Source organism: Amblyraja radiata, chromosome 4 (assembly GCF_010909765.2).
Source record: "Amblyraja radiata isolate CabotCenter1 chromosome 4, sAmbRad1.1.pri, whole genome shotgun sequence".
NCBI classification, from domain to species: Eukaryota; Metazoa; Chordata; class Chondrichthyes; order Rajiformes; family Rajidae; genus Amblyraja; species Amblyraja radiata.
Genome location: NC_045959.1, coordinates 84,545,862 through 84,557,923, shown reverse-complemented (window position 1 = coordinate 84,557,923; position 12,062 = coordinate 84,545,862). Strand labels below are relative to the sequence as shown.

At 45.5% G+C, this 12,062-nt stretch overlaps 1 protein-coding gene across 7 annotated transcripts in view; it reads left to right on the top strand.

Annotated features, from left to right (window-relative positions):
* ptk2 (protein tyrosine kinase 2) overlaps positions 1-12,062 on the top strand; it is a 465,509-nt gene that overhangs the window by 139,487 nt on the left and 313,960 nt on the right. The window contains exon 1 of one of the 7 annotated variants that reach the window (XM_033019884.1): positions 7,372-7,661. The exons of the other annotated variants lie outside the window; for them this stretch is intronic. Coding sequence (XP_032875775.1) covers positions 7,553-7,661 — 109 coding nt within the window. The 5' untranslated portion in view covers positions 7,372-7,552. Of the gene's footprint in view, positions 1-7,371; positions 7,662-12,062 lie in introns of those variants that run through there. 7 annotated transcript variants of the gene reach the window in all.

The following is a 12,062-nucleotide window of genomic DNA, read 5'->3' as shown; positions in this document are numbered from 1 at the left end:
TCATCAATTTATCCTGGGCAAGCTACATAGAAGCTATGGCCAAGAAAGCACATTGACACTTCTACTTCCTCAGAAGACTAAGGAAATTTGGCATGCCTCCAACGACTCATCCCAATGTCTATAGATGCACCTTGGAAATCATCCTATCAGGATGCATCACAGCATGGTTTGTCAACAGCTCTGTCTAAGACCACACAAATTTGATGAGAGTACTGGATGTGGCCTAGTTCATCATAAATTATCCTCCCCATCTACACATCATGCTGTCTAGAAAAAGCAGTAAACATGATCCAGGGCCATTTTTTTTCAATTCAACTTTAATGTCATTGCACAAATACTGAGTATGGGTATAACGAAATGCAGTTTTGCGTCAGTCCGTAGTAGTGCAATATAGAAATTTAAAAAAAAAGAGGATACAGAATAATAAAAAATACAGAATAATTAAACAATGGGGATGGAGGGACCGGAGGAATCTATCGGCGGGACTCCGAGTTCTGCAATGCGACGGTATGATTGTAGAAGCTGTTCCTCATCCTACTGGTACGAGACCTGAGGCTCCTGTACCGCCTCCCTGATGGGAGGAGGGCAAACAGTCCATGGTTGGGGTGGGAGGGGTCTTTAATGATCTTCCCAGCCCGTTTCAGACACCATTTTCGGTGGAGGGCATCCATGGCAGGGAGTGGGGCACCGATGATGTGCTGCGCGGTTTTCACCACCCGTTGTAGTGCCTTCCTGTCCGCAACAGTGCAGCTGCTGTACCATACCGTGAAGCAGGCGGTCAGGATGCTCTCGATGGTACACCGGTAGAAGTTGGTCAGGATCTGGTGGGACAGGTGGGCTTTCTTGAGCCTCCTCAGGAAGTAAGGCGCTGCTGTGCCTTTTTGATCAGCTTGGAGGTGTTGAGGGACCAGGACATGGTGCTACCATTTGCACCAAAGTCATTCCCTCTTCCCCCTCTCCTGTCTGGTTGAAAATACAAAAGCTTGAAAGCAAGTAGCAACATATTCAGGAAGAGCTTCTTCCCCTCTGTTATCAGACAACTGAACAATCTTATGAACTAGAGGCTATTTCCGATCTTCCAACATACCTCATTGTGAATCTTGCATTTTTCTGTAAGCTGCATTTCTCTAACAGTAATGCTTCAATGTTGTAACACTTTAGCCTGCACTGTGCTAATTTTCTCGTACCTGTTGTACTCGTGTATAGTATGATTTGACTGGATAGTGTGCAAACAAAATCTATCATGTAAACCACCTCCATCAACACAACAACTCCATCTAGATTTCACACTGCATTGGGAAGGCAGCCATCATAATCAAGGACCACTCGCCACCCAGTTATTCTCCTCTCTCACTAGACAGAAAACACAAAAGCTTGAAAGTATGTACCACCAGATTCAAGAATGGCTTCTTCCCTGCAGTTATTAGATTCTAGAACCGCCCTCTCAAATGCTGTATGACACATTCCTGATCTTACAATCTACCTCATGACGTCCCTTGTACTTTTTATTTGCACTTTGTAGCTGTAACACAAAATTCTGCATTGTTTCATTTCCATTTTGCACTACCAGTTGTATCAATGTATGGTATGATCTGCCTGGATAGCCTGCAAAATATTTGTTTTCACTGTATTGGTACATGTGACAATAATAATAATAATAAAATTCAATTTTTTTTCTCTTGATTTCTCCCAATGATTCTTCCAACATTTTGGTAACTGAAACCCTATCTCGATTCTTTCTAGCTGTGCATTATTCAGTGCTATATTCTGTCTTTTTCACATTTGAAGTGGATGAGTTAACATTGTATTTTATTTTCCACAATTTTGTCTACTCATTTATTTTATAACATCGTTGCGTATGTCTTGTCATTGAAAATAATTGTGGCCTCAACACACTTCCTGTGGAGTGCTTAAGAAGGAACTGCAAAATCTGGAAAATCGAAGGTAGACAAAAATGCTGGAGAAACTCAGTGGGTGAGGCTGCATCTATGGAGCGAAGGAAATAGGCAATGTTTCGGGTTGAGACCCTTCTTCAGACTGATGTGAGGTGGGGGGGGGGGGGGGCGGGAAGAAGAAAGGAAGAGGCGGTGGGCTGAGAGAGAGCTGAGAAGGGGAGGAGAAAGCAGGGACTACCTGAAATTAGAGAAGTCAATGCTCATACCGCTGGGGTGTAAACTGCCCAAGCGAAATATGAGGTGCTGCTCCTCCAATTTACGGTGGGTCTCACTCTGGCCATGGAGGAGGCCCAGGAGAGAAAGGTCGGATTCGGAATGGGAGGGGGAGGGGGAGTTGAAATGCTGAGCCACCGGGAGATTAGGTTGGTTATTGCGAACCGAGCGGAGGTGTTGGGCGAAGCGATCGCCAAGCCTACGCTTGGTCTCACCGATGTAGAGCAGTTGACACCTGGCGCAGCGGATGCAATAGATGAGGTTGGAGGAGGTGCAGGTGAATCTCTGCCGCACCTGGAAAGACTGCTTGGGTCCTTGGATGGAGTCAAGGGGGGAGGTAAAGCGACAAGTGTAGCATTTCCTGCGGTTGCAAGGAAAAGTGCCAGGAGAAGGGGTGGTTTGGGTGGGAAGGGACAAATTGACCAGGGAGTTATGGAGGGAGTGGTCTCTGTGGATAGCAGACAGGGGAGGAGATGGGAAGATGTGACCAGTGGTGGGATCCCGTTGGAGGTGGCGAAAATGTCGGAGGATTATTTGTTGTATGTGACGGCTGGTAGGGTGGAAGGTGAGGACAAGCACATTTTGGAAAAACACAACAGTTCCCCACTATTATACCTAACCACCGCGGGTTTGATCCTTGTATCTGCTTGGCCAAGCCCTCCGAGTCTCGTGCAAGCAGAGACACTCCAGAAGGTCACGCAGTCCTAAGGGTTCCCCCAGAAGATCGACACAGGACCTCGTGGGAGCGGCCTTTTAGAGGTCCCCGAAACTTGAGCGGTCGAACCACATGGGGGTGGTCTCTATACAGTCCAATAACAGATATCGATTAACACAGTACATGATAGACATTTCCCTAACCCAATAATCCAGTAACCAATGTATTTGAAAGAAAGTTCTAGAAAGAAGCAAAACAAGATTAAACATTGAAATGTGTGCCCTGAGATTCAAACAGTTTCTTCAAGGCTCAACAGTTTGACAAATCATCAATTAGCAGGATGACCGTCTTGCAACATTATATATACTATTTACAATACCCTTGCAGCAATCCAATCAAAATGATGCATTTAGGGTTTGTCTGCAAAACTGCTATACATTTTATCAATTTAGGAGAAACTAGGAGAACACCTGGACCCCTCACCATCCTGCATACCAGTCTGAGCCTGGACTGGCTAGCGCCATCCAAAGCCTGTAAATTTCAGCTGACAAGTTTTAAGCAATTCTGACAAGTGCAGGGATCCTCCATTTTATGGTGTCTTTAATTTGGCCAGTATTAACTAGGGGAACCCCCGTTTCCTGAAGAATGAGGACATCTCCGATGCCCTGGAACGCCTCATCCTGGGTACAGATGCGGCTAGACGGAGGAATTGGGAGTAGGAGATGGAGTCCTTACAGGAAGCAGGGTTGGAAGAAGCGTAGTTCAGATAGCCATGGGGTACAGCGAGATGAATTCCTGTGGAGTGCCATCACTATTTCAGAAAAAATGGAGTACAGGTGCACAACCTTTTATCCGAAAGCCTTGGGACCAGACACTTTTCGTAATTCAGAATTTGTCGGTCTTCGGAATGGAATTTTTTAGCGTAGATTTTAATGGCTGGCTCAGTGGTAGAGTGCTCGGCTCATATCCGCAAGGTCGCGAGTTTGCGCCTTGATCCCGGCAATAAACTCGGTCGCGAGTTTGAGTCTTCAATGTAGTTTTTTCTTGCAGAATAAATGTTTGTATGAAATGCAGTGTAGGAGAGGTGTACTGACTGTGTTGGCAGAACTTTGGAAGTGATTGCCCACCAGTCTAAAAAGCCGCTGTGTCTCCCTGTCCCTGGGATAGCAGGGGGCGATCAAACAGCACAATACCCCCCTCCCCCTCCAACTCCAGAGGAATCCGCTCCCAATGGGCCGCTACGGCGACAAGTGGCAGTTTGCCCACAGCCCGAGCTGCGCCCCCTCATCCGCCACCCCAAGAACAAGACGTACCTTGCACACCATCAGCTTCTGCCCCTACGTGTTCCTCTGGAGTTGGAGCGGGGCTGGGCTGGAGTTGCTGCTGGCTGTGGGTCTCTGGGATCTCCGTGCTTGCAGTGGGCCTGGGGGTCGGTGTCCCGTTGCTCCTGACGTCTCCGGCCACCCCCCTGGACTGGAGCTGAGACTGGGAACTGTACCGCCCTTGCCCCCTCCCTCTGCAACTGCAAACAACCCCACTCTCCTGCAAGGGCGGTACGGTTCCCGGAGGATGGCAGGTGGCCGGAGACGTCAGGACCAACAGGAACCCGCTCCCCGATGGGCCCCTACGACGCCCCGAGCTGCGCCCCGTCATCCGCAACCCAGGTTCCTCTGTAGTTGGAGCGGGGCTGGGCTGGGCTGCTGTTGGCTGTGGGTCTCTGGGATCTCCGTGCTTGCAGTGGGCCTGGGGGTCGGTGTCCCGATGAGGGGGCGCAGCTCGGGGAACGGCTTCTGGTGGTCCTGACGTCTCCGGCCAGTTTGCAGTTTTCCTCTGGAGTTGGAACGGGGCTGGGCTGCTGCTGGCTGTGGGTCTCTGGGATCTCCGTGCTTGCAGTGGGCCTGGGGGTCGGTGTCCCGTTGGTCCTGACGTCTCCGGTGACTGGCACGGTCCTGCTGCAATCGCCGACGTGAAGACAGTGCAAAGCCCCCGCGCCGGTGCAATGGGCGGGGAGCTGGAGAGGGGAGGGAAGGGGTCACACACATGGCCGGGAAGCAGAGGGGTGTAGGTGGGGTGAAACTGAAGCGAGCGACAATCTGCTGCTGCCTGCCCCGCTGAGTTAAAAAGTTCCCACGCAAGACTCACGAAACACTGTGTATCGTGAGTCTACCGTGGGAACTTTTTAACTCAGCGGGCAGGCAGCAGCATATAGGGTGATTTCACGAAAGGTCACTGGAGCGTAAATCCCCACTCACGTGACCGAAAATTTTAACTGGGGGACAAGCGTCACTTCCGGTACATGTTAGTGGATGGGAAAACACGCACTTTCACACCCGTTAAAAACATCGAAAACGGCCAGTTTTTGAGCTGCAATTTACGTGAGCCAGTCGGGGTGACCGTGAGGAACAGCTACCTAAATTTACAGTCCAAAAAAAAGATAGAAACTAAGGTAAATACAAGAGGGAGCTGAAGGTGTAAAAAAGGCGGAAGTTGCTTAGCGGACTTTTTTCTTGGAGATTTAAAGATCCAAAATATCGGGAATTATCGCGTTTGCTCGCTGCATTTCATCAAAAGTGGCATTATTGACTTTGTTATCTTTATTCATTTGTTATATTAAAAGTTAGAAACCCGTCAGTAAAATTACAAAATCGCCCATGGTTCTCGGGTGGGTTTTAACATGCAAAATGAAACGCTTCTGAAGCTCCATTTACCATTTAAATAATCGTAAACTCTCAATGCGTTTGGAAATCAATTTTACTGAGATGCAAGCTTACGATTATTTAAATGGTAAATGGAGCTTCAGAAGCGTGTTCATTTTGCATGTTAAACCCACCTGAGAACCATGGGCGATTTTGCAATTTTACTGACGGATTTCTAACTGTTAATACTTTTCATCTAACAAATGAATAAGGATAACAGTCAATAATGCCACTTTTGATGAAATGCAGCGAGCAAACGCGATAATTCCCGATATTTTGGGGTCTTTAAATCTCCAAGAAAAAAGTCCGCTATCAACTTCCGTCTTTTTTACACCTTCAGCTCCCTCTTGTATTTACCTTAGTTTCTATCTTTTTTTTGGACTGTAAATTTAGGTAGCTGTTCCTCACGGTCACCCCGACTGGCTCACGTAATTGCAGCTCAAAAACTGGCCGTTTTCGATGTTTTTAACGGGTGTGAAAGTGCGTGTTTTCCCATCCACTAACATGTACCGGAAGTGACGCTTGTCCCCCAGTTAAAATTTTCGGTCACGTGAGTGGGGATTTACGCTCCAGTGACCTTTCGTGAAATCACCCTATAATCAACCATGTCCACTTCCATTGTCACTTCTTTAAAATATAGATCAGACGTATCACGCATATAATGTGCAGATTACATTTTGCAAAGTGTAGTTATTGTATGCCCAATTATAAACTCGGTACTTTATAGATCATTGATAATAGCTGATTTGCAATACTTTCTCTCACCTTATCCCTCCAATCAAGCATGCCCATTAAAGAAATTGATTCCAAATCAGGAGAATTCACACCCTCTGAGATGGAAATAATATAGTATTTATCCATGTCATTTCGTATTTTTTCATATTTGTATATTGTTTTTAATTTTGAGGAGACTTTCATTGATGATTCTGTGTAGGGTTCATCAATTGTGTTGCACATTCTTTTGCTGCCCTGTTATAAATAATGTGCAAGTAGATTTTGAATTTCTTATGTTCACCCGTCATCTTCAAATTTTGAATGTTGTAGAGTCAAAGGAGTACAAGTACACGATTCCCTGAAAGTAGTGCTACAGGTAGATCAGATAATTTGATCATAATACCTACATTAATGTTGTTTTTATCAAATAAAATGTTAGTAAATTCTAGAATCATTTGAAATTGAAACACAATTTTAGGCTTGTTCCATTTTAATTACTCCCTGTTAACTGATAAATGGTCTTACTATTTGTAATCGTGTGTGTGTACCAATATGATATATTTGGCAGTCAATTTAGTGAATGAAGTCAGTCATCAATCTTTAACTTCCTAACTATATGGGAAATATGGAAGCTTCCTTTGAGGATCCAGGAGCTAGCTGTGGTACTGATAGGTCACTTTTTATAGCACTGTCCTAGTTTTGAGACACTGTGTGTGCAGGCTTTTCAATATTGCTATGTGTAGGTTGTGATAAAGAGTTCACTATTCACGTGGTTCGAGTACAGCGAGATGAACTAGTAGTTGCATAATATTGTTTTCTGACCTTAAAATGTAATTTTAAACAAAACTAGTTTTGTGATAGATGGGTGGCAGGGACAATTTCCGCAGCTGCAGGAGGCACATCCGAAGGCATACAGTCATGACCTAGGTCGGGTTTGATTTGCATTGACATCGGCTGAATTTTCTCGTCGGTTTTGTAAACAGAAGTCTGTGGGTGAGATTAGCATATTAATAAGGTGCTTGCTAATCAACTCCAAATGGAGCTGGCTGTAAGCTTCAGCAGAGCCTTTTAGCAGTTTGTACTGGAAAAGATGGCTCGGGTGCACGAGAAACATGAGGAGAATCTGAAACTTGAAAGCTGGTCGGTGCATTTCTTTGCCGAAGGAATTGTATGCTGTTCTACACAACTGTGTAATCAGTAACGTGAAAGCGTCTGTGAAAGGAAGCAGGGTTTTTGTGTTGCACTGTATTGAACACACTGAAGTGTCTACCCAGCCCCCTGCTGGAACCCATACTGGCAGCGTTGAATTGAGACATTGTATGCAGTCGCCTGACTTGCGTGTTCGCTGGCAAGGCCTATTTCAAGAAGCAGGTGTCGTCTGCATGGAGAGGAGCGGGTGCAGTCCATTCCCAGTATGCTGGGCCAAAGGTATTGGCAATTTTTTTTTTTTAAACTCAATTAATTAAGAGGGAGAAGAAATTGGCAGCGATGTAACAAATGTTCTTTTTTAAAGTCTGAAATTATAGATTTTTGTGTAGTATTTTAAATTCCTTTTTGTGGGTTGGGGTAGAAATCTTTTGTTATTTGGCAGCAGTGTACTGATTAGCTGTGTTTACTGTGACCTTATTTCTATTTTTAAGTGATGTTTCATGTAGCAGAAAATTGACAATTCATTTACATGAGGCTAAAATTTGAGGAAAACATTTATCTGAAAAGCTAATTTGTGTTAAGCTAGTCAAACCTTATCTTGTTAAATTGTAATTACCAGCTAGGACCTGACAGTGCTCCTGGTTATGTCAACAATTGAAGCACGAGTGTCCAAAGTGCAGGGAATTGGCACAGTTTCTACTGCACTTGGGCTGTTTTTTTCCCTTGGTTTAAAAATATGCAGTTAGGATTTTCTGACCTTAAATTTGATGTTTTTGCAGAAAGAAGGGACAGGCCATTTAAAAAAATGCTTTATACCATTGTATTATTTTTGAGGTGGTCACTTTGTATGGAATTTAGTATAGCATTGATAATGATAAAATCTGTACTTTTGTATTCGAGAAATAAGGGAAATATCTCAGAGATCACATTAAACATACTCATGTTTTAATATGTATATATTCACAAGGCCTGTGATTTAAATCCAAATTCAGGTAAGTCAGTCTTCAAATTTGAATTTATGGAGTTCCATAAATACTTGAATGATTCCCACATATTGAAATATAATGCTGATATTTCAAAATTAGGGTGAGAGAAATTGGGGAAATACAGACCATTAACATCATTAATAAGCATACTTGAATTTATTAAAAGTCATAAAGACCCTGAGAACATGATCATTTGATTGGGCAGATTTATGAAAGGAAAATCATGTTTGACAAATTGTTTTTTTTAATTGTAACATGCATAAGGTGGAACCACTGAATGGGATATATTTGGACTTTTAGAAGGCCTTTGAAATCATTACACAATCTTTACAGTATGCAGAGACTGGAATTTTGTACATATCGATTAAGGATTGGTTAATGGATGATAAATTTAGTGTGAATAGTTCATCTTCAGATTGGGAAGCGATGACTGATGGTGGAGTGCCACAGGAATTTGCACTGTGACCCCAGTCTATATATTTGATATGGATGATGGGCAACGCATGTAAGTTAGTTGGCTGGTGGTGGACCCTGGTGTGGGTTTAGGTGGATTGTCACCTTGTTGTGATGGAGAAGCTTGTTTTGTCCTGAGATGCTGAGACTGATGTCGTCTGGAGCTATGCTCCTGGTAGAGTCACCCATGGCGATAAGGTCGAGGGGGAGGCCTCTGACAAAGAGCAATCCCACCAAGACCTCAACGGTGGAACAGGCAGAGGATGATGATTGACTTTAGTGGAGCGTCACAACGGCTGGGAAAGCGGATGATGGCTGCAGCAGAAAAGGGTCCCCGGTCGTATTGGATTCCATGCCACTGGATTCTGACCCAGATCTATCAAGGACCGTGTGGTGGCTGTCTGTGCACCAGCCTCCCCACATTAAACAAAGTCACGCACAGGCATCCTCCATGAGAGGACAGTCATACTCGTTTTGAGTGACCGCCGATGATGATTTAGGTGAGCAATGTTCAGAGATACTATAAGGTGACACAGACTGGCAAATGAATGGCCAAGCACATGTCCGTTGGAAAATAATTTGGAAAAGGTGAGCTCATGCTTTCAAATATTTTTTATGATGATAAGACATGGGAGAAGAGTTAGGCCATCCAGCCCATCAAGTCTGCTTATCCATTCAATCATGGCTGATCAGTCTTTTCCGACCAACTCCATTTTCCTGCCTCCCCTCCGTAACCTTTGACATCTTTACTAATCAAGAACCAATCAATCTCCACTTTTAAAAATACGCAAAGACTTAAAGCCCTGTCCCACTGTACGAGTTCATTCAAGAGTTCTCCCGAGTTTGCCCTGAATCGAATTGGAGATTTACGGTAATGGCCGCTTGTAGGTACTCAGGGCTCTCGTGGACATTTTTCAACATGTTGAAAAATCGTCACGAGTCTTCCCGAGCTTACCGCGTTTCCCGAGTACCTGCCGTTAGCGTTACAAGCCGCTAAGAGACGTCCCCGAGCTCCGACGTACCTTCTATGTACATTCTACGTACTTACCATGAGTTTGATTTTTTTTTAAACTCAGGAGAGCTCTTGAATGAACTCGTACAGGACTTTTAGCCTGCACAGCCGCTAGAGGGGTATTTGAGGCTGGGACCATCCCAACGTTTCAGAAACAGTTGGACACAAGTTTGGAGGGATATGTACCAAGCGCAGGCAGGTGGGGCTAGTGCAGCTGGGACATGTTGGCCGGTGTGGGCAAGTTGGGCCGAAGGGCCTGTTTCTTCACTGTGTCACTCGATGACTAGTGGAAACATCCTCATTTTTAAACTGAGATTGTAATCTGTTGATGTTCAATGGTGACCTATACATGAATTACTGAAAGTTGAAGACAAATCATTTGATTTAATTTGATTTGATACCTTTATTGTCATACAGACCTTTCGGTCTGAACGAAATTTCGTTGCCTTGCAGTCATACATATAATGAAAATAACAAAAACACACTATAAACACAAATTTAACATCCACCACAGTGAGTTCACCAGGCACCTCCTCACTGTGATGGAAGGCAAAAGTCTTAAAGTCTTTGTCTTTTCCCTCCTTGTTCTCCCTCTGCGCTGAGGCGATCCAGGCCTCCGATGTTGTGACCCCGCCGGGTGATGGTAAGTAAGTCAGTCCCGCAGCTCAACCGTGCTCCGCGAATGGGCCGGTTCAAACTCCGCGGCCCGGGGTGGTCGTAGCTGCCGTCCTCCAGTCCAGCGGACGAAGCTGCTGTTGCGGGAGCTCCGGAAAAACAGGTCACCAACCTGTGACCTGCGAGCTCCCGACGATGTCGTCCACTGGGCCCGCGGTTGAGCCTCCAAAGTCGGGTCCGCCGTCGGAACGCCGCCACAGCTCCAAGTCGGGTCCGCTGCCGGAACGCCGCCACAGCCACAGCTCCAAGTCGGGCCCGCTGCCGGAATGCCAGAACGCCGCCACAGTCACAGCTCCAAGTTGGGTCCGCCGCCGGAATGATGGAAATCCGGAATGACGCCACAGCCCCGAGGCCGCCAGCTCTGCCATTAGGCCTCAGTGCAGACGGAGATGGAGACGGGGGGACACGACAAGAAATGTCACCCCCCCCCTTTGAAGGAAGAGACCAAAACTGTTACTTCTCCCCCCCCCACACACATACACAACCCAATAAACTAAATTTAACTAACTTTAACTAAAACAGACAACAGAAAAACAACAAAAAAACACAAAAAAACAGACGGACTGCAGGCGAGCCGCAGCTGCCAGGCAGCGCCGCCACTTCCGGAATCCACACCTAGGAAGTGGTTGCATTTGAAGGTTCCATAATCTTATCTATCTTTAAAAAACGAGACACATCAGATTCTAGTAACTGTACAGAGGAGTCTCTCTGCAGGTAATATCAGCACCAGAATGGTTGAAATGTGGAACATCCTGCCAGAGTGGCTGGTGGAGTCAGATATGAGTACAGCATTTAATATAAGCACTTGAACCACCAATGCATGAAGGGTTCTGGCCCAATTGTTGGTAAACAAGATTAGTATAGATAGTTACATTAAGCTTGACGTTGATGTGGTGGCATCAGGCCCTGTTTCTGTGTTTATCCATCTATCATATGGCATATCATATCATATCTCTATACTTATAAAACTCTGATCTTGGATGTGTATTTATTTGTGTATGTGTTTGTGTGCGATAACACCTTCGCGAAAAAACGTCGCAGTAACGGTACAATTTTTACATATTGCGGTAGACATTTTTCCCGTGGAGTCCAAAATCTGACAAAACTTTGAAATAAAAAATGACTGTCTTTCGCTGATGACGTCACAATGGGTCTGCTCCACGCTCTGTTCCACGCGCTGCGAGTGACGTCACCCCCTCGACCACTCTTTTCACCCCCCCCCCTCCCCCCGGGCCTTGTACTGGAGCTCTCGGCTCGGGTCCGTCTCGGGTCGCTCGGGTGCGTCTCAGGTTGCTCATAGAAACCTAGAAAATAGGTGCAGGAGTAGGCCATTCGGCCCTTCGAGCCTGCATCGCCATTCAATATGATTATGGCTGATCATCCAACTCAGTATCCTGTACCTGCCTTCTCTCATTACCCCCTGATCCCTTTAGCCACAAGGGCCACATCTAACTCCCTCTTAAATATAGCCAATGAACTGGCCTCAGCTACCTTCTGTGGCAGAGAATTCCACAGTGTGTGTGTGTGTGTCTCTCTCTCTCTCTCTCTCTCTCT